Here is a 23,912-nt window from a genome sequence, read left to right as displayed (position 1 = left end):
AAAACAGCCGAATAGAAATTCAAGAACTGAAAGGTAAACTTGGTGACCTCCTAGGTATTTCTGATCTGTGTTCTGTGGTAAAGAAGCAGAAACATGGACATTTTAAAAATTGTGTGCACTTTTGACTCAGGTTAGAGGCTTGTGGCAGGGGAAAGGTTAGAAGCTTATCACTAAACGTCCTCTCCCTCACTTCAGTAGAATGTCTTAGCACTCCCCCAAATAGCTATTTGCCTCATAAATTAGTCTGTGCATAGTTCTGTGCTTCTGTTTAAAGTTTTGTTATCTTTACATTTTTTATTTCTCAGTAGTAGGAGCTTGCCTTCTGATGTTCCCTGGGAATACCTTACCTTATTAAGTTTCTAAAGAATACTTTTGCAAACCTAACAGTTTCTTACTTATAAAGCCCTGTGAAACAGACTTAGAAGGTACTATTATTCATGCCGTTTTCTGCACGAAGCAGCTAAAACCCTGAGAGGTTACGTGCTCATGAGCACGTAACTGAAGACTGGAGCTCCCACTAGAACACTAGTTCTTTGATTACTTACCCAGCGGGATTTTTACCCCCCTCTATGTTACCATAATAATCTAGACAAATATCTTTCTACTTTGTTGGTAACATTTCCAGTCATCCTACAATGACATGTTTCAAAGGTCCCTGTGTTTTTGCAGACAGCCACGCTAGCAGACCCATGTGGTTGACTGTCTCTACTGTGAAGACAACCTTAGTTTCCGTGGATGTGGGACAGTGGCCCTCCATTGCTAATAAGCAGTGGGAGGATGTGTGGATTTTTTGCAGTCTAGGGAAGTGACTCATCTATTCAGAGTAAAATAATGGCAATTTTTATAAGTACTTTATACTTGATCTATCCTTGTAAAATTGGTGTCTCCCTGGTCCAAAAGAATTTCAATAAATTCTGTAGACACAAATATCGTTCAGGTCGGAAAGCACTTAACAACAACTCTAGATGTATAGGAACTAAGTTCTTCTATACATATTTTACTTCATTTTGTACCACATTCTTAAAATCCAGCAGCACTGGAAGCGAGAGAACTTGCTAGCTGTAAATTGCTGTATCAACCCACGGAATTCTCTGACATGTCACTGCATCACAACTGTGTGAAAATAATTCCAATTTTCTGTGCCTTGAGGCAGCCAAAACTGGGTCAACCTGTCTGCATGGTTCATTATTACTTAGTTAGCTGGGCAAGTTTCCCCCATCTTTCCTTTTTACTAAAATTGTTCTGTGTTGAGTGTGCTCACTTATATGTCTTGAAAATATCTTTCCATGAAAACTAGAGCAGGGCATTTTGTCACTAAAACAATTTGCACACACACATGCACATTTTTTTATTTTCATACACACAGCAAGAACACAAGGAATGGACAAAACTGTAAAGCTCTTAGGATTCTCTTCATTTAAAGGGGCTATAAATTGGAATACTGATTAAATGTTCAGTTCAAATGCTAAGAAAGGTGATGCAGACATGTGTTTTTTATATGCTTCATCAGATTAAGATGCCACATAGGTAATTACTATAGCTTAAATTTTTTTTTTTCCAGGGGAAAAGCACAAACGCAGTCCCCCACTACTGGAAATGATGCAGCCGAGTTCCCCACATTTGGGAAATCGCAGGGGTCAGCACACCCAGAGTGCAATGGATAAGCCTCGGCCTGGGAACACCACCTTTGTGATCACAGTATTGCCCCTGCCAGGTAAGTATAGCTTAAATTTTTACCTATAGTTAACAAAATTTTCAAAAAGATGGCACTAACAAATCTTAAAATATCCAGATGCAGTTTGATTTTTAAATATACTCTGCTATGTTAAAAGAAGAAACTGAAGGCCCAGTCTACAAGGTCAGCTAACAAGAGATGTGGGAATGGCACAGCAGTCAGTCACAAAGCCTGCTCAAATGAGGTAGAAGAGAGAAGGTCGTGTGAAATAACGATTTATTGTACATAATGAAATATATTTTCCTTCAATCATATTGAACTTTGTTCATGTTCTTAAATCATGTACTTTCTAACCTCCAGACTACTTCATATATGCTTTCTTTCCAATCCAGAAAAGTCATTTTCACTCTCTTCTAATTTCTACTGTACCTTTAGGTCCATGCTTACATCTCACTTCCTCTAGCAATTCTAGAAGGATTCTTGCTTTTACTTATTCATGCTGCATATTCCTAGAGCAATCTTCATTGTCTCTATCAGGGCTCTTACTAAGCATTATGGTAACTATAAAATTGTTCATTTTTCTACTAGACAGAAATTCAATTCAGGAACCGTTTGAGTCATCTGTGTACCCCCAGTGCTCACCGACAGGAACTGGTACAAAATGGGCATTCAATAAATGGTGATAAGTGCTCGGAAAAAAAATTGAAATAGAGTAAGAGGTAGAATGACTTGAAAGTCCAAATGTTAGGATTTAGAATTCTCATTGGCCTTTGTCTTGAGTTCAGGGTTACAGACCTTAACTTTATCTTCCTTCTTCTTTCTCAGTTCCAAGTGCCAAATTTCACATTAAAGTTCAAGAATTAACATTTTGATAAATTCTCTAAGAGAAATTACACACCTCTCTTCAGGTGGTAGGATGAGAAAAATTGATCTGCACATAAGATATAGAAACTTCATTATTATGAATAAACAACTGAAAAGATCTGACCTTCATCATTTAAATTCATCTAATAAAGCCATAATCATGAAAGGAAAATCAGATATTACCTCAGAAAACAAAGATTATCTCATTTTAAACTCTGATTATATGCTTTTTATAAGAATGACACTTTAAATATAAGGTGAAAGTAAAGGATGCATACACTAATCAAATAAACTAGAAGGGATTATATTAATAAAAGACAAAATAAAATTTAAAACGAACTCATTACTGGAATAAAAAAAGACCTTCCATAATAATAAATCATTAATTAAACAACAAAAATATATACAATTCAGAAGTTACATGCACTAATAACATATCTCCAAAATTCATAAAGCAAAAGTTGGATATGGAACATCCGACTGTTGTATATGAAACATTTATCAAAATAGACAATATGATAGACCATAACCATGTATAAATATATTATAAACAATGAAAAATCATACAGAGTATACTCTCTGAGCAGAGTAGAATTAGATTATAAATCAATGACAAAGACAGCTAAAAAAATTACCACGTTTGAAAATACAGAAACACACGTCTAAGCAACCCATGTGTCGAGGAATAAAGCACAATGAAAGTTAGAAAATACTTTTGAGCAGTTATGAAAATACAACATTTCCAAACTTATGGGCTATACCCAAAGTAAATGGTCAAAATCAGTAAAAATAAAGAGATAAACATTTAAAGATTAAAGGGGACAAAGTAAAACTGGCCTTATTCACAGGTAACTGGAATGTGTAAGTTGAAAATCCAAAAGAATCCACAAACTATTAGAATTAATAAAGAAATTCAGTAAGTTCACTGGATCTACAAAAATCAATTATACTTCCATATATACACAACAAGTAATTGGAAAATTACAGAGACATATAAAATGACACTAGAACACCGACTGCCAAGAAATACATCTAAAAAATATACAAAATATTTCTTACTGAAAAGTGCAATACACAATTGAGAGAATTAAAGGTTATCTAAATAATATCAGTTTTCGATTAGATTCATGAGTTGTTAATGGATGGGAAGATTCAATAGTTTTATCATGTTGTCTCTCCCCTAACTGATCTATAGAATCATTGGAGTTCCAATAAAAATCCCAGCAATTGTGTGTGTATATGTATAAATCAACAAAATTCATTCCAGAATTTATACGGAAATGCAGAGGGCTGAAAATAGCCAAGGCAATCTTAAAGAAGAAAAACTTGGAGGATTTACATTACCATATATAAAGACACATTTCAAAGCTACAGAAATTAGTATAGGTTGGCATTGGGGCAAACAAACAGACCAAAGAACAGAATACAAATCAAGCCACACACAGGTGGTTGCCTGACTTACAGCAAAGGCACCATTGCCATTCAGTCAGGACATGAAAGTTATCAGTAGACAAGATAAACTCTGCCGTATATTCCAATCATGAAATGTTACATGCCAATGTAAAAGTATGGAATTCTTCTACTCATAACAACATGAATGAATCTCACAGATATAATGTTGAATGTAAGACATCTATATGAAGGTCAAGAACAGGCAAAACTTATCTATGGTTAAAAAGAGTCAAATTTTGGTTACCTTCATGGAGTTTATTGATGGGAAGGGATGCAAGCAACTTTTCTGGGATACTTCTAAACATTTTTATCTGTATGATGGTTTCATGGGTGGATACAGATGTTAAAATCCATCAAGCTGAACAACTAAGATTTACACACCGTGTATGTTATACCACAATTTTAAAAAATGTCACACTGAAAGAGAAGCTTGCAAAGAAAACTGAGAAGTAACCAAGAGCAAGAAAACTCTTAAGAAACAGAACCAGAAAAAACTGACAAGGGTTTTAAGAAGAGAGGTGGGGATGGGGGATACTGAAGAGTCCATCGGATTCCGCACCAAGGAGGACCTTGAAGTCCTTGGTCCAAGAGCTGAGTCAGATTTCAGTGGTTCAAGCTGTGAATGGAGGGGAAGAAGGCACTACAAAGAATGACAGTGCATTAATCCTTGCTACATTGGCAGGGAAAGAGGATGGTAGCTCAAGAGGGGGAGGTAGGGTAAGAGAACAGTGTTTCATTTTAAGTAAAAATGAGGCTGTGGATTATTCTTTCATATCCATAAAAAACTACTTCTCGTCTGTATAAACCTAACTGGATCTCAAGTGTTGAAAACAGCAAAACATCTCTATTTTTTTTTATGAGAAAAAGAGAGTGTATTCTTCCAATGGAGTTTGGAAAATTACATACTAAAATTGGAATTACTCAACTCTTTGCTAAGAATGAACCACCCATAGAAGAGTTCGTTTCAACTATCTTAGAGAAAGTTTACAGAATTAATTACCCTGGAAATGTATACCATAATATAACCCTCAATTCACGAGTTCGTTTATCTTCTTTCCATCAAATCCCATGAAGGGTATGACTTAATGCAGGCAGATTACTGCTAAGTGATAACTATATTATTTATTGTTCCATGAAAGTTAATGTTCAGTACTGTTACAGATGTTGGCATTTTTTTCCTACCAAGTACCTCTTTTCCAGAAACTTACAGTGATTAAAAAAAGAAATTGGTTAATTTTATTATGTTTTGTTTGTACCACATTGAGTTCATATGAATTTCATAGAAAATCCAGAATTTGTCATAAATTTTATATTACTAGCAACACTAGAAATACTCATGCACAGAAATATATTGCCTCCCTCCCAGAAGGAATATATAAACAATAAATGACTTACTATAATGTGCTGATAAGGATCTATAAATGACATTTTGGTTTCAATTACAGGAAATCTCTTCACACTTCAAAGGTCTTCTCTGGCACTCTAGCTTCCTTAAAACCTACAAAATAAACAATCACTATTGTTAAGCTTTCTCTTAGATGCAGTTCCAAGATTTAAATGATGATGAGTATAAATCTTAGGAAGAAAGTCTACTCAAGGGCACCAGATAGACTTAGTTTCCTAATAGTTTATATGAGTGAGTATATGCCCATAACTTAGGGAAAAGGTAAACATTTTGATAGAACTGTTTAATTTCCATATTTATTTGTTCAAATTTATTCTCTGAGCAATTAATAGGAAGTTTCAGGATATTCTTTTTTTGCATTTGCCAAGTATTTTTGAGAAATTCATTGAAATTACGGAAAATTAAAATTATTTTTGGACTGTTTATAATTAAAAAGCTGTGTTTATAATTAAAATATGTCAGTGTTTGTTTTCTCAACTGGGACACTATTACACAGATTCACAATAAGAAGGAAAATGTTTCACCTTAACTATTTGTTAAGAAGTTTAGCAATATATTCATGTTAAATTTCAACTTTAGTGCTCACAGTGTAAAAGAAATGTTTGTTCATTCTAAGGTAACAGCTTAATTTGGAAGTAGTTAAATAAAAAATATTTTGAAAGAAAAATACTCCCATACTTTGCCTTTTTTTCCTATAATTACTCTATATTATTTAAAATCAAATAAAAAAACTACTCAGTGAATATCTTTGTTACTCCATCATAGATTTTTTAGGACTTAATTAAATAACACATTATTTTAACCTTATGTACTCACATATTATTTGGAACATCTTTTTAAATATCTTTATTATTTATGATTAATATGTAAATTCTAAAATGTTTTTATTTCAGAATAAATAAAATTTGTCTTAAATTTAAGTGCTTTTCTCTTTAAACACATTTTAAAAATATATAAGAAATTATTTATGCTCATTGTCACAAACATGAACTACAGAGATGAATAAACAATAAGGTATAATCACTATTTTCATTTTGACTTGTATCTTCTCAGACTATATCTATGCATATTCATAAACTTAGTATAAAAGGGAAAGGAAAAAATACGAATATTTTTCTTACATCAATAGGATTTCATAATGTGCTCAAGATTTTCTAAAACTCACTTCTTTCATCATTTTCTCCAAAGCAAAAAGAATAGTATTTCTTTATTTTTAAAGACTATTTTTTACAGCAGTTTTAGGTTCACATCAAAACTGAGATGAAAGAACAGAAGTTCACCATATCTCCACAGCCCCCGCACATGTACAGTCTCTCCCATTACCAATAACCCCACCCCAGTGGGAGGTTTGTTACAATTGATGAACCTCCTATGACGTATCATCCCCCAGAGTCCACAGTTACCTAAGGGTTCACTCTTGGGGTTGGACTTTCTATAGGTTTTGACAAATATATGATATGTATCCATCATTATACTATCATGAGAGTATTTTCATTGCCCTAAAAATCCTTCGTTCCATCTGTTCTTCCCTCCCTATCTCCCAAGCTCTGGCAACCACCTATCTTTCTATTATCGCCATAGTTTTACCTTTTCCAGGAAGTTGCATACAGTATGGTGCATTTTCAGATGGGCTTCTTTCACTTAGTAATAAGCATCTAACTTAGCTCCATTTCAAGGCTTGTAACTCATTTCCTTTTAATGATGAATAATATTCCATTATCTGGATGTACCACAGTTTATTGATCTATTCACCTACTGAAGGACATTTTGGTGGCTTCCAAATTTTGGCAATTGTAAATATAGCTGCTATAAACATCTGTGTGCAAGTTTTTCTGGGTATCTAAGTTTTCAACTCCTTTGGCTAAATACCAAAGAGTATGATTGCTGGTTCATATGGTAACAGGATGTTTAGACACCAAACTGTCTTCCAAAGTGTCTGTGCCATTTTGCATTCCTACCAGCAATATATGACAGTTCTGTCGCTCCATATCCACACCAGCACTGGAAGTCGTCAGCACTCTACACTTTGGCCATTCCAATCAGTGTGTAGTGGTGTCTCATCGTTGTTTCAATTTGCCTGATGGCGTATGATGTGAAGCTCCTTCCATATGCTTATTTCCCATCTATACATGTTCTCTGAAGAGGTGTCATGGGGTTGTTTGCTTTCTTATTGTTGAGTTTTAAGAATTCTTTGTGCATTTCGGATAACAGCCACTTATCAGACACGTCTTTTGCAAATATTTTCTTCCACTCTGCCTTCTTCATTTTTTAATGTGAAACAATATGAAGCAATATTGTAACAAAGGTAAAAAATCATCCATAGTCCCCTATTTAAAAATTATATACAAAGAGAATCCCCCTTCCTCATTCTGGCTCACCAAGATCATTATTTTTATTGGGAAGAAAAACTTTTTAAATTAAAACATTCATTAATTTTAATCACTCCTTGAGTTCCTAGAGCTTAATTATATTTACCTTCTCATAGTGCATTGTCATCGGGTCCATATTATTTTAATGGCACGACCCTTGCTTTCCTGTTTATTGCCATGTAACATCTACTATATAGTTTACATTGTGTTTTTGTCTATCTTTCCTCCCCCTTACTGAGAATATAACATCCATGAAGGCAGATGTTTTTCATATCTCATTCTTTGTAATATTCCCAGCCCCTAGGTAAGTGCACATGACCAGTTAACACATATTTGTTGAATGAATGAATGGATGAATATATTTATACAAGAGGAACAATTTTCAAGACTAGTTAAACTAATATTTTAACCAAGTAAAAGAAAGTTCATTTGCCATTCATTCATAAACGGTATTATCCTCATCTCTATATTCTACGTCATCTGTCAGTTCATCAATGCTATATGAGTTTCTTTTACCTCTACTGTTTTCCCTTAAGTACCCTCATCTTACAAACATCATACAAACATGATTGTTCATTTATCACCATAATACACTGTGCCTTTGATTAGCTCTAAGTAGTCTCACTACATTTCATATTAAAGGAATGACAGTATAAGAAGATACAGATAAAGCTGCGATAGGATACATTGTGACTCTGGCATTTGTATTTGAATTTATAATATGAGAAATCATATTTACATCAGATGGTATGATCCTAAGTATTTAGTACTCCCCATCATCAGGGTTTTCTGAGATATAGCCATTACATCTTGTTTAAAATAATGAGCAATGACTAAGCTTACCAGGATAGCTGCTGATTTTATATGATTAAATTCAAGATATGCTCACATCAGTTACCACATCAGAGAACAGCTTACATTCTAGAGTGGCTGGTGGGACATATTCTTACAGATGATACGGCATGAATATCACTTGCCCCATTTTCATTCTAAGCATCTATATTTCCCTTAAGTCATTACCCCTCAGAAGTGAAGTAATTTCTTAATATGAATCCTTCTTTAAAGCACATGACAGGCCACATAAAGCTCCTGGGTCCAAGAGGTCAAGGCCTTTAAGTTGCTGCAATAGTAGTAATCCCAAGAGGTCCATCCTCCTTTTCCAGCAGCTGAAAAGACATGGCAGTTGCAGGGCGATGCCCCAGCACTGCTACCAGGGATTCAATGCCTGAGGGGAAATCACATTGTTTTCTTCACTGAAGTAGCATAATTTGCTGAAAACACTACTGCATATGGAATCAGAGACCTTGATTCTAAGTCCAGTTTCTCATTCTAAGAGCCATAAATGTGAAGAGCCATAAATTGTGAACAACACATCTTAAATGTTCCAGCAAGGACTGAGCTAATTAATGTGAAAGGTGCCTGTCCCACTGTAAATACTCAGGGCATCCAAGTTCCCCTTTTAAGGCTGAGTTTACATGGGACCACCGCTAATAACTACGCACTTACTCCAAAAGATACACTGTCAGTTGGATTTATTGTTGTGAGTGGAAAATAAGAAACCCATGATGGATTCATCATTCAACAAACAAGTACAACATACTACAATAGGTGCTAGGGAGTAAATGGTGAGCCAGATCATTTGTGTATTATGAAAGTGTGGCCCTATAGACTCTACTTGATACTATCCATGGCAACCTTGAAATGTAAACAGGATTCTCGTAGTTATTCTCACCAAAATTTCCCATGTTAAAAACTACTAACGACAGGACCACAGCAGAACATATCCTGGGATCTACAGGCTTTCCCTTCACAAGCTAGAGCTTCTTCACACAGGAGGTCATCTACCTAGTCTGTTCTAAGCACTGGGAATGCAATTGTACACAAAGCATAGCTTCTGCTTTCAATAAGCATAATAAGGTAATCTAGGGGAGGCAAGAAATGCAGCCTAGCTCAGTACTTCATGCTCACATGTTGCTAAAAGTAGTAACACTTTCAGTGTTTAATGTCTACAGTTGGAAGGGAATCTTGAAACCTATTCCTCTGTAAAAATATCTCCAATGATTTTCTATTTTTTAGCACAAAGTTATGAATCCTACAACATGGTCTAGATTTACTGCAAATCAAAGCAGGAAACCATTTTACATCACAATATAATACACAAATATATATACACACACGTGAATAAAATAAGGAAGCAAATTTAGTGCGACAGTTTTACTAAGAACAATACATCCTGATTTTTATTATATTTCATTCGTTGAAATCTGGTAGCAGCTCACTAAACTGATTTCATGACCCACTAACAGAAGTTTGAAAATACTGTCTAAAAGACTTCAAGATTGGACTTCTACCTACTTCCTTTGTCTAATATCACCACTCTCCCCTTTTCTTTCTATGTTACAGCCATATCGTTTTCTTCAATTGTGTCATATTTTTGTCCACTTGGGACTATAACCTACCTCTTTTCTTCATCCATTTATCCAACATATTTAAGGCATAACTACTATGTGTCAAGTATTGTTCCAGGGTCTGGAGAGACAAGAGGGAATGGATTAGACACACTCTCTGTCCTCCTGGAGCTTACATTTCTAGAGGGTAATTAGAAAATGAATAATCCAAGAAATGAATGAAATGATTAAAAATGGAAATGCATAAAATGATGGAAACAAGCAAAAAGTGGAACTAGAGAATGACCTGAGGTCTGGTTTCTGGAAAGGAGCTAGCTGTAAAGAAGGAGGGAGTAGATTTAGAATATGGTGCTCCATGCAGGCCACTTGGGGAATTGAGTGAAGATGGTGGCTGGGAAATAGTTGAGCAAAAGTGAAGGTGGCTTGTGATGAGTTTGGAAATCTAGGTGGCAAACCATGCAAGTCCATGTAGGCAACTACTCTTCACCTAGATAAAGTTCACTCATTCTGCAGACTCAGTTAAATGCTACTTCCACAGGGAAGCCTTCTATGGCTTCAGAGTATGTTTGGTCCCATTTCTACCTTGCCCTTCTCCTTCAAGCCTTCCATTCCATTTATACAATGTCTGCCTTTCCTGAGAGACCTAAAGATGCATAAAACCAGTGATCACATTTATCTTGCTCACAGACTTATCCTAGCGCCTAGCCCAATGCCTAACATGTAGCAGGTTCGGGATGAACATGAATGGCTGTTCCATGGATAGATGGATGGATGATGGATAAATATTACATGCTGTCAGGTTTATTTATGAAGGTTATTCACAGATTAGTATGGTCACTCTCTTGAATGTCCCTCTTTTTCATTCCTAACTATTCTTAACATTAAAGGATGTTAAATATCAACCTCTCATTTTTTTTTAAAGCAGCACAAGTGAAATTCCAGAAGGAGGAAAACTAGTACTCAACATGTTTAAAGGAAATCTGTTACTGGTGCCCAAAGTTTAGTGTCAGCAACTTTATTTCCTCTTTTCATTGCCAGCAACTCCATTCATAATCACTGAGTTCACCACCTAACTTTTTACCATTATTGTCACTACTGCAACCTGCAGAACAACTGGACAGATGCTCCCCCAATATAAAAGTCAAAGGCAGGAAACATGCTTACAGTAGCTAACTGCCCAGATCTATTAGGTCAGAAACCACAAAGTAAACAGATATTAAAGAAACACAACTCATGATATTTAATCCCAGAGCAACATTCTTCTGTATTTTAAGTTCATTCAGAGCTATCTCTTCTTCTACCTTGATGAAACCTCAGTCAGTCTCAGAACATTTCTGTTAAACATTGGATATATTTTCTAATGAATTCAGAAATTAAAATGTTGGGCCCATGTAGTCATCCAAAATTAAGCTTGATTTAAAGTTGAAGTGTTTTCTCCTCCCCAAACTGGAATCTATAGGGAAGGGGCTGAGGCCATCGACCACTCCCCAACCCTTCCTATGCTCTAACCCCTTCAAGCTGACAACTCAAGTTCTTGATCCCTCATGGTTGGTGAAGGGTGAAGAGGGAGAGAGATGGGAACAAAAAAAGTCATGACTTCAGTGTGCTATTGTAAGCAGGCTTTGCGATCTCCAGGCCCGCTGCATGTGAACACTGATTCTTTCTCTCATGAATGCTTTTGTGGATTCTTCTGAGATACTCAATTTTTGAGATCTCTTCCCTGTATTCTCTGACATGTACCAGTGCATCTCTGTTCTCTTCTTCTGCAGCCCCAGTGCATCCTGTGGTCCTTGTTCATAGGTGGTCCTCTGAGGTTCTTTCACCTCACCAGGCAAACAGCTGGCATAGGATTTAAGACCCTTTCCCAGGGTTCTCTTCAGCCCTTGGAGAATACTCATAAGGGTTTCCTTGCAATAGAATACATTTACTTCCTAGTGAAATTCTCTGTTCTGTTACTTGTGTCCCTCTATATTTCTCAAATGTGACTAGACACCAGCCTATGCAGGAGAGATAAATCAAACCTTCTGATAAACTTTCTTAGTAGTCTCTTTAAAGTCCCCTCTCTTGATCTGGGGAATAGGAAGTATATTCTTGCTAGATCCCCTCATCAAAGGAAGCAGGGTTCTACTCCAAGCAGTGTTCTGCAAAACAAATAAGCAAACAAAACAACAACACAAAATCCTTCCAAAGCCCTACCCCCCTCTCTACTCCAATCCTTAATACCTGTGAAGTAGGTATGGAGTTTGAGTTAAATAACACTCTAGTCTACCCACTTTTTTCAAAATGTAAAAGGATAGTTTGTATCACATATTTTAGTATTAAATTCTTAGGTCTTATGTCCCAGGGTCTTGGCCACAGCATCGACTTTAAATTCAATACGTAGGTCGACCAACTTTCAAAAGAATGAAGAACCTGGAAAATCCTCTCCCCAAAGAGTATTGATATAATTGGTCAGAGTTATCACAAACAACTCTGGAAACTGATCTTGAAACTGACCCAAGGATATACAGCACATGAAAAGCATTTACTTTTAAAAAATCTACAGATCTAATTTTATTTTAAATCTCAGTAAGAATAGCAGGAGCCTATCCACCAGTTCCATGGCATGGAAGTTCATGGCATGGCACTGAAGTCATGACTTTTTTTGTTCCCATCTCTCTCCCTCTTCACCCTTCACCAACCATGAGGGATCAAGAACTTGAGTTGTCAGCTTGAAAGGGTTAGAGCTTAGGAAGGGTTGGGGAGTGGTCGATGGCCTCAGCCCCTTCCCTATAGATTCCAGTTTGGGGAGGAGAAAACACTTCAACTTTAAATCTAGCTTAATTTTGGATGACTACATGGGCCCAACATTTTAATTTCTGAATTCATTAGAAAATATATCCAATGTTTAACAGAAATGTTCTGAGACTGACTGAGGTTTCATCAAGGTAGAAGAAGAGATAGCTCTGAATAGACAAATGCCTGATGATGTGTAGCTCTGCTGCCTTGCTGTTGGGAAAACAGGGAGGATGTGGGGGGAAATGGTATTTGGAACAATGCATGGAAAATTCCATGCTCAGTGATGTTGTCAAAAACAGTAGAGATACAGTAGCAAACAATTAGGGAAGAATAATGTGAGCATCAGGTCCATGCTGGTTAGGAAAGCAACAAAACACAGACCAGCCAGAAATTTATTAGCAAGATCTGGATAAGGAGATGAGCTAAGAAGGCCTTTGTAAGGCCCACTTATTCCTGATCTGGAAACCCATACGTATATGCAAGGCTGTGCCTGCTAAGAAGAAAACAGAGAGAATTTAGCAAGAGTACCCATTAAATAGGAGGCCTTGCAAATACAAAAAGTAAAAACCAGGGAGACTTGTCATTTCCCTGTGTTTGAAAGTATTCCCTGAGCCACATGCAGATTAAATAGTAAAAGGCATAAGACTTACTTGCTCAATGTGTTGCAGCAAGCTTTTGGCTAATCTCTAGCTGATGGCCAAAACATGCTGACCGAGGAGCAACCCTGAGGAAACCAGGTTTAAAAATAAAAACAAGAATGAAAAATAAAAACTGAGCTGACAATACCAGAGTCTGAACATCACAGGGGAAGACAACACAGAACAAGCTGAGGAAAGTTACTAAAACACAAACAGCAACAGGAATCATTGCAGAGGAAGGATCAGAATCCAGAGTTGCTGCAGTATCTAATCTAAAAATGACCAGTTTTCTGCTAGAACAACAAGGCAAACAAACAAATAAAAACCACAGGAAAATGTGAGCCTTCTAGGAAAAGAAGCAGTAAATAATAACTCTCTCTGAGGGCCTCCAGACCATGAACTTAACAGGCAAGTATTTCTCAGTGTCTGTTACTCAAATATTCACAGAATTAAAGGAAGCTATGCTTTAAAGGAAAATATGGCACAATAACATACCAAATAGAGAATGGCAATAAGGAGATATAGCCATTAGAAAAAATAACCAAATAGAAATTCTGGAGCTAAAACATAAATGAAATGAAAAATTAGAGAGGATAAACAGCAGATTTGATCTTGCAGAAGAATCAATGATTTTAAAGATATGTCAACAGACATTACCAATCTGAAGAACAAAAAGAAAATAAAAAGGATAAAGGAAAATGAATAAAGGCTCAAAGACTTCCAGATGACATCAACTATGCTAATGTATATGGACGTGGAATCTCAAGGAGAAGAGAGGGAAGAAAGAGGAACAAAAAAATACTTGAAGAGATAATGGCTGAAAATGTCCTAAACTTGATTAAAACCATGTCATAAAAACTCAAACAATTCCAGGTAGGATAAAAACAAGAACATCCAAACCCGGAGACATCACAGTCAAAATGTTGAGAATTTTGGACAAAAAAAAAAATCTTGGAAGTTGCAAGAGAAAAATGGTTCATCATGTGAAAGATAACCAAAAAAAGATTACCAGTTGACCTCTCACTGGAAGAGAGGTTTGAAGGCGGTGGAATGACATAGTCAAAGTACTGAAAGAACAAAATTATCAATCAACAATACTATATCCAGCAAAATAAAAGGAGAAATAAAGACTTTCCGACAGCAATAAAGACAAATTTTTTTGCTACAAGGATTGCAATAGTGAATAATGTTCGGGTTGAAAGGAAGTGACACCAGACAGCAACTCAAATTCACACAAAGAAACAGAGCACCAATAAAGCATAAAGGCATTTTTAAATATAAATACTTTTTCTTTCTTTTTTTCTCTTAACTGATTTAGAACTCAATTGCATAAAATAATAATTATAAAATTGTATTATTGGGCTTACTTAAAGTTGTAGTGTATGAAAATAATAGCAGAAAGGAGGACATTGGGAATAGAGCTATGACAGAGTAAGGAAATAATGCTAGATGGTAATTGAATCTGCAGGAACAAATGAACAGTAGCAGAAAAATTAAATACGTAGGTCAGTGTAAAATAGTCTATGAATATGGTTTTTTCTCTTTTCTTCTCTAAGATTCTTTAAAAGACATAAAATATATAAAGCAATGAATTATAAAACTAGATATACTGGGTTTATAAATATATAAACAATATATATGACAATGACAGCACAAAGGAGTGGGCAGGGATTAGAACTATATTAGAGCAAAGTTTCTATATTTTACTGGAATCAAGTTATTATTGATTGAAAGTAGATTGTAATAAAAGTAGATTGCAAAAAAAGCATGTAGAAATAATTCTTAGAGCAATCACTCAAAAATATAATTAGAGCATCAACAAAAGAACAAAAATGGTCCACTAGAATATATCTACTTAACAAAAGGAACAGAGGAACAAAATAGAAATGAGACATGTGGAAAACAGATGGAAATCCAGCCATAACTAGAATAATATTAAGTGTGTGTGTATTTAACACAAAAAGGCAGAGGTTGTCACACAGGATAAAATACAATACATACAAAAGACTAATGAAACCCAAGTAAGGTTTGTAGTTTAGTTGACAGCATGACACCAATATCAGTTTCTTGGTTTTGATAATGCACTGTGATTATGTTAAGATATCACATTGGAGAAATCTGAGTAAAAGCATGTAAGAACTCTGTATTTTTGTAATTCATCTTAAATTATTTCAAAATAAAAAAGTTTTTTAAAAAGTCCAATACATGTGGGCAGATCTAATTTACATGTACAATTCTCATTCCAAAGGTATGCTCAAAAGAAATAGCAGTTATATGGGAAAATTACTGGATTAGGTTCACTTTCCTCAGGATAAAATCATTGGTCATGATTGTCAGACAGTGACGGCATTTTCAGTTCCAGTCATATGTCGGCACCTATTCATCCCATTTTCCCCCTAAACTGTTAATAGTAGCAGTAGTTTTTTTTTTGTTTTTTTTTTTGGTTTTCTAGAACTAAAGCATTTCTCTCCAGCTAACCACATTAAACACTAGGAAAATGTGTTTTTTTCCCTACAATCAGCTCAGTCCTGGAAACCTTACTGCTACTAGGTTTCACAACCTCTATAATGAATCCTCACAGAACAGCAATTTTTTTAGTTTCTGTTTTTTATAACCAAGCTGAATAACCAGTCTTGGTAAATGTACAGTCCTTTAAGTCAGCAGTATGAGAAATGTAGTTCATACTTTATTTATTTACTTGTTTATTTTAATTTTTTTGGCTGCCCTGTAATTAGAGACTTCCTGAACACTAATTAGAGGGAAACTTGGATACACTTTTCAACACACACTAGTCCATGTAACGTAGCCATTAGCTTTCATAATGTGTGGTCTGTCTCCAAAGCCCTTTCATCAAGTTGTCAGGGAAAGATGGGCTTCTCTGGGAAGAGGAAACAAGAACCAGAAACTGATTAGACTGTTTTGTTAGTTCCCTTTCCCTGCAGAGGGTGATAGGACAATGGGAAAAGAAGAGGCTGTTATTAGGGTTGTGGCGTCTGGAGGAAAGAAGGATAGGACATGAAGGTCTTTTTCTCTGTCCCTCTATTTCATTGTGTGACAGAGCAGAAGAGGTCACAAGAGGCTCCACACTGAAGTAGTGGCAGACTTCTCCTCTGCAGCCAAACTGATCCAAGTTCAGTCCATCTCCTTTCTCTGTGTGGTTCAGACCATCAGTTTCCATATCTGTTAAAGGGGGGAATGGTTCTCACACCTCACAAAGGCAGTGGGATGATCAAATGAGAAAGGGCATGCCAATCATCAGCAGAGTATCTAAAAGGTCCTAAATGCACAAAATTGTCATTTGTTATTATTATTGTTTATGAAACTGATGCTTTTCCCAAAACTGCCTCATCTTCCTAAGACTTATTTGGCACTTTGGAGATGTTTAAAAAATTCAAGCAAATTCATTGAGCACCTTTTATAAAGGCTGTGTACTTTTTCATACTTTATAATGAGTTTTAATAGAGATTAAGAAATACTGTTGCTTCTGATCCATTAAAATATTAAAATAAATACACTGGACCACTGACTTATCTGCTTCCAAATTGAAAGCTTTATCCATTATGCTGGATATAGAAAGATGATCTAAAAGCATAAGGCAGTGCACTGTTTCCATACTCATCATTCTTATATAAGCATATAGTTACTAGGGCAGCACTAAAGTTTTAAATTCTTAAATTATTTTGCTGGTGCTTTTTTAAAACCAAGGCTTATCAAAGAGTTTGATATCACTAATAAGTGCAAAGAAATGAAGAAACAATAGGAATTAAGATGGGTAAATGAGCTGCTTTATATTAGAATTGTCTGTTAAGCCATATTGTCAGTTTAGGACAGAAAACCTGTTAAGAGAATTACCCTATTCCCAAGGAAATCTAAGAGCATGCCACCAGATACAAAGACGCAGATTAATTAACTAGGTCTCTGTTTTATGCCAGGAACTCAACAGTACAAGGCGTGGTCCCTGTGGCTGATGTACACACGATTCCCTGTGAATTGACTTTTCCCATTCCATTTTTATTTCTAGGTCTCTGACATTGCTTCTTTAATCTCTCATATTTGTAGTATGAAAAGCTCATTGTTTAAACAGATAAGTGTTATGGACTATCTACTAAAGTTTCAGAGAAGAGAAGGGTTTCAGGTGGTTTAAAACAGAAAAAGCTTGATAGAAAAGGTAAGTGACTCAGCTGATATTTGAAACCATGAATGGACTTAGATATTTAGAAAGGGAAAAATGGAAATACTTTCTCTAGGAAAAAGCCGTGAACAGGAAGCTGCAGCCGCCTTGGAGATGCTCCGTCCCATCTCAGGTTCTCCCTGGTGCTGCCCCCCGCCCAGCTACACCCACACCTTCCCTACAGGAGAGTCGCTGCCTGTCCAGGGTTCTATGTAAACTCACCCTCTGGGGTTAACCTATCTTCTGGGTAGGACCCTTGTACTTCTCCTTGCTGTGTCTTACCACAATGTTACATACTACATTACCAGTCTATAGAGTGTCTGTCTCCCTCACTGTGAGCAACACAGGGGAAGTTCTGTCTCTTTCCTCTACTCCCGTGGGGCCCCGCTGGTCACTCAATTCCTACTGATTGAAGGATGAATGAATAAACTTGGGAATTAGTATGGTGTCCTGGGGAAAACTGGATAGACCATAGACTGAGAAATCTAGAGGAAATGGAGCCCATATATAGAATCTAGATTGACAAATTAGAAGATAGCTCAGCAGTTGCTAATTTGCTTACTTAATTTTAAAAGTTCACATTTGTTAAACATTGCCCAGTTGCCAGCACTAAATGATTTATAGACACCATCTTATTTCATCTTCATAACAAGAGGGATTATTATTGCCATTTTAGAGATTAAGAAACTTAACCTTTCAGAAAGGTTGAGTAATTTGTCTAGCTGACAACTCAAACTGAGGCAGGCAATCTCCCACACCCAGTTCTACAAGACGATGCTGTCTCCCAGAAAGACTAGGGAACTTTCTTCAGGGCATTTGGGTCATCAGGGATAGCCCTAGATCCTAACACTCTGTTATATACCAAATTCTTCCCATGCCATCTGCCACTCTTCAAAGACCCCAAAGGACAGGCAGAGATTCTGCGACACTACACTATAAGCCAGTGTTATGAGAGAGTCTTAGCAGAGAGGCGGCAATGATGGAAGACACACTTTCTATTAGTCTGCTAGGGCCACAGCAATAAAAGACCACAAACAGGTGGCTTAACAGAAATCCATCTTCTCACAGTTTTCAAGGCTGGGAATCTAACATCAAAGTGCTGAAAGTTTTGGTGTCTTCTGAGGCCTCTCTCGCTGGCTGGCAATTGGCCACCTTCTGCCTGTGTCCACACACGGTCTTTCTTCTGGGCCCATGCATTCTTGGTGTCTTTTTATGTGTCCAAATTTCCTCTTTTTATAAGGATACCAGTCAGATTGGATTAGGGCCCACCCTAAGGGCCTCATTTTAACTTTATCACCTCTTTAAAGGCCCTACTCCATATGTAGTCACATTCTGAGGTATGGGGAGTGGAGTCAAGGGGCATGATTAAGTTCATAACACACCAGTAATATATAAATGTAGCAGTTAAACAAAGAAGCATATGATAGACGCATAATGGAGAAATGTGGTGCTTGAGGAGGGAGGGGCACAACCAGCCAGAAAGGTCAGATGCACCTAAATTAGGCCTGCAGAGTGCTAGAGAGGAAAGAGCACACCATCCTGTGGAAGGGTTGGCCTGCCTCACCTGGTTATTTTAAAAGCACGCATGCATGTGCACACACACACTCTATATAAGGGAAACACCGTCCATAAGGGCTCCTTTCCCACTCCACGGTTGGGAAGTCCCATCCCAGGTGAACCAGCCGACCGCAAGGGCTAGGGAGCCAGACAGCACACTCCCACATGCAGTGTCACAAAGCAAGATCTCCTCACCCCCGAGCCAGTTTTCTAGTTTTCTCTACTTGATCAGCTCATGTGCTGTTGTTTTCCATTGTTTTACCTCTTGGTGGCCAGAAACAAGTGGCCCATTCTGGCTGTATTTTAAGTTCACAGAATTTTGGAATTAGAAGAAATAGTCAGTCACCCTATAGACAGAATTTCATTTTTCAGATATATAAGCTGAGGCCTCAAGATGTAAACAAATCTAGTTAAGTTCACCTGGTTAGGGAGACAGCTGAACGTATCTCTCCACTCTCAACCAGGGATTCTCTCTTTACACCCTATGAAGGCTGTTCCCCATCCCCTGCCCCTCTCAAACTCAGGCAGCATACCCGAAATAAGCATAGAGAGAGATATATAAAAGGATACACATTATAGATAGATAGAGAGATTATATATATATGGGTATATTACATATATATATATATATATGAATAATATTATATATATATAATTTAATTTGACCAAAATTTTCAGTTGCCAAATTATTGTCTGGTGGTATACAGTAGACTCAAGATATAAATCTGAGGGGAAAAAAATTTCTATGATTGGTCAAATAAAGCTTAAAAAGAGAAGTCATTTTCATCTTTTATACTTTTCTGGGCTTGAATCACTGTTAGATTTGCTTACAAATACTAGGTGGATTGGTTAAAAACTTCCTTCCCACCTAGACCATTATGGTGTGATGTCACACTGACAAGTGTGAACCGTACTGTGTTCCCTTCCAGAAAATGTTAAATAATGTTCTACCTTCTACTTAAACTGATGATGGTGATGCACTCAGTGGTAATAGTTATTAACTATACCTCACAACAGGGCCCAGAATGCTAGAAAAAGGAGAATGTTTTAAGGAATGCATTTATTTCTACAGCTTTCTCTCTCCAGACCAGATGACCGGCAAATATGTTCCCCCAGGGAGTATTTCTGTTTTGTTGAGGGTTCCACTCCCTCCTTAATTGCTGCCTTTTTTCATGACGTATTCAAGATTGCCACAGCAGGGAAAGCCATATCTATTTTCTAAACAATCCAGGGAAAACCCCCAGGAAAACCGTCACACTGTCTCAAATGTTTCATGAGAGCTGTTTTATTACTGGATGAAGTGGTTGACATTTGGGGCTTACTTCACTTTCCAACTATTTCAGGCAGCTAGTGAGGTTCATCTGATAGCTGCAATACATATGTTTGACTATGATCTCAAAATGGAAAAAATTGACAGAAAAACATGGCAGGAATTGTGGAAGGCTGGGAGAGCTGCACAGCCTCCCATTTCAGGTGTTACTGGGAAGCCAAACCACTAGACATGAGATGAGCATTCTGTAAGTCCTGGATTGTGTAATGTGTAACAGGAATTCAAGTTCACCATTCTTTTTTCAGGCTGCAAGAGGTTTTAGGAATGTGCTTTTAGATACTGTGAATGGCGATCCACCTCTGAAATAAACAGGAAAACCAGTCTATTGTGGGATTAAGAGTTCTGTAAATACAAAGTATGCATTTGAGGGGAATAACCTCAGGCATTTGTAATCTTGGATGACTCCAGCAGTCTGGTGAAGCCTTAGGGACCCCTGGATATAATATGACATTATAAAATTCATGAAATAAAAATATTGAGTTTGCAAAGGAAACCAGTTTTATCGAAATGCATGGAGTCCATGCATTCTAATAGACCCTTAAATGATATTTATGTATGCTTTGGAGCATTGTATCAGATTTTTCCCTCTACTTCTGTGGGGTAACTAGAATAGCTCTAAGGTTCATTGTAATTTTTGAGGGCAGAACAACTTCCAGCACAATAAAGGGTAAAAATGATAAAAAATGAAGTTATTTTTGTACTATCCACCTGAATATTTAGGTGTTATGTATAATAAGCACAGGTTGAAAAGAACTAGAAAAACTGTCATTTGCTGCAAAATATGAAATTTACATTTCCTCAGCCTTTGATCAACAAGCTGGAGAACAGTGCTAAGGACACTGATCAGACCTGTAAGAATGTGCCATCTGAGTCGGCTGGTGAGATTCAATGCTTCAATGGGTTTTGTGAAAATATGAAATTAACAAAATACTATACTCTCCTTTTCATTTTGTGGACACGCCCTTCATTTGGGAGAGGGAGAAGTTAGGTAACTCTCTCTATACCATAGCCTAACAAATACGGGCAGAACCAGCAATTAAGTGCCGAATGACTTTCCAGTTCATGACCGGTGTCACCAAGGGGGGTGGAAAGGAAGATAAAGAAGAACGTTCAGAGTTCCAGACAGTGCATGTGGGAAACATCCAGGCCAGAAGCAAGCTCAAGTGCACTGACCACAAAAGCTTCCGCTTCTCACCACGCTGCCCAGCTTGACCCACGCAGACTCACTACCATTCACGGACGCACCAGCCATCATGCATGTACAATTACAGATCTTCCATGTTAAGAGGATTTATGAAAAATGCCTAATGAATTTTTAATGAGATTTTTTTAACTTTGAGGAAATATGAGAGCCAGCATTTCAATAATATTATTTCAGTTCTTGAACAAAATATTTTATGGAAACTAGCTGTTCTCTAAGGTCTGCAGATGGAAAAAGAAAAGAAAAGGTAAATGACTTTGAGCTGCAAGATGAAGCATTTATGTAAGGTTGAAAAAAGACCATTCTGATAGCAGGGCTGTAGAAGAAAGATCCTCTTTTTTTTGATAGTTGATCATTATTACTAAATGTTTTAGCCATCTTTGTATCGTAGGGATATAACGGTTCAAATTCTATAAAGAATTATCTGGAGGAAGCACATTTGCCCTCGGGAATCTGGAGAAGTAAGCAAAACCGAGAAAAGCTGAGGAGTGGGGGATAGAAACCAGACAGAAGAACTTAGCTAGGCGTCCAAAAAAGGCACACAAGGCCACGGTTAAACAACCAGAACTTAAAACAACGACAATTTTAGCAACAAGGATGTGAACAAAGAGAAGTCTGGCATGATGGTTCCTGGAACAGGTAAAGGCAAAGGAGATTCACTGAAGTGTAGAACCGGGACTAGCAACTGGCTCTGTAAGGAATCCAACCAGAGTCCGAAAGGAACGAAGACTCACTTCCTGCCTATTCATGCTGGAAATCCAGCCAGTTGGCGACTATTCCCTACAGAGTTAATAATGACCTTAGATAAAAGGATCTGTATCTACAAGTGCATCAATTTCTATGCATTTTTGTTTGTTTTGGTTTCTTTTGCCCAGTGTACTGGTAGTTCATTTTAAGGCTTTCTAGATTTTCTCTCTCTCTTTCTTGAAACACTTGCACCCTGGAAGAACTCAGCCATTGTAGCTTCTCTGGGTTTGCTGCCAGCATTTAAACATAGCTGGAGAAAAACCACATAACCCGGCAGACTGGCCTTTAGATTCACATTCTCAAAACTCAAAGAGGCTCTGAACACTACACAGCAGTTTTCTAAGTTTCTCTTGGGAACTTGCATCCCCGCTCTAGAAAATGGCTTTCTTTCTGGGCTCAAGTTCCCCAGTTCACCCCCATCCCCACCCTTAGCTGGTGACCTCATTTCCCAGCACTGAGAAAACAGAAAACACCAGAGGGCAGCTTCTCATCTTCCCACCACCGAATCTGCAAACTCCTCTGCATGTGCTCTTGGGTTCTTCTCCCCATCACACAGGAGGCAGAGTTCCTCCTTCCGTTACAGACCTGCCCCACATGGGCTCTCTGGATGCAAAGTCCCCTCTCCCCAGGTACTTCACTACAGTGGCCATGCCTGTCTTTCCTCAGTTATCCGACTTCACTTTGTACTGGGTAGTCTGACTGGCGCACCTGGTACAGTTTCCCTCTACTCCACCTCCCCTTATCCTTCCATCTCCATTTTTATGCTGTTTCCCTGACACATGCCTCAAAAGAACCTTCTGCTTACACTGCATCCATGTCCTGAGTCCCCATCTCCTGTCCTCGGGCTGTCTCACTTGCACTTCCTCTGTCCCCACTGCTCCACTGAAACTGCTCTTAATCAAGACCACTCATGATTTCCAAGTTCCCAAAAGTAGTCTCCACTCTCTCTCTGCTTCTCTGGAGCCGCCTCCCTTCTTTTGCTCCCATTACATCACCCTGACTCCCTGGTTTGCATCTTATTTCTTGGTTGCTTCTTCGCAGGCTCATTTGCAAATGCTGTTCTCTGCATCGTGAGCCACACCATTCTCATTCCATTCACCTCCCACGCTTGGCTTCTCAAACCTCACACCTCTGCTTATATTTTATCTCTCTGTAAAACCTTCCCATCTGTCCCTCCCTAGATTATCCACTACTATCCAAGTCCATTTGCTTCCTTTATTATCTGTTTGTTTGTTTAATTATTATATCTATTCTCCAAGAGGGAATTAACTGTGACTGCAATATTCACCAGGTATGTCCTAAGTGTAGCACAGTGTC

At 37.4% G+C, this 23,912-nt stretch overlaps 1 protein-coding gene and 1 non-coding gene across 4 annotated transcripts in view; both read right to left on the bottom strand.

Annotated features, from left to right (window-relative positions):
* PLA2G4A (phospholipase A2 group IVA) overlaps positions 1 to 23,912 on the bottom strand; it is a 169,665-nt gene that overhangs the window by 106,009 nt on the left and 39,744 nt on the right. For 2 of the 3 annotated variants that reach the window (XM_037009886.2, XM_017681139.3), the window contains one exon: positions 5,387 to 5,489. In XM_037009886.2, the coding sequence (XP_036865781.1) occupies positions 5,387 to 5,419 (33 nt within the window). In that variant the 5' untranslated portion in view covers positions 5,420 to 5,489. Of the gene's footprint in view, positions 1 to 5,386; positions 5,490 to 10,224; positions 10,295 to 23,912 lie in introns of all 3 variants that reach the window. The other variant, XM_037009887.2, reaches the window with a different exon arrangement.
* LOC118970842 (U1 spliceosomal RNA) lies at positions 1,560 to 1,722 on the bottom strand. The gene has a single exon (XR_005058992.2). It is a non-coding gene; the product is annotated as a U1 spliceosomal RNA (small nuclear RNA).

Source organism: Manis javanica, chromosome 11, assembly GCF_040802235.1.
Source record: "Manis javanica isolate MJ-LG chromosome 11, MJ_LKY, whole genome shotgun sequence".
NCBI classification, from domain to species: domain Eukaryota; kingdom Metazoa; phylum Chordata; class Mammalia; order Pholidota; family Manidae; genus Manis; species Manis javanica.
This window is presented reverse-complemented; position numbering and strand designations above follow the sequence as displayed.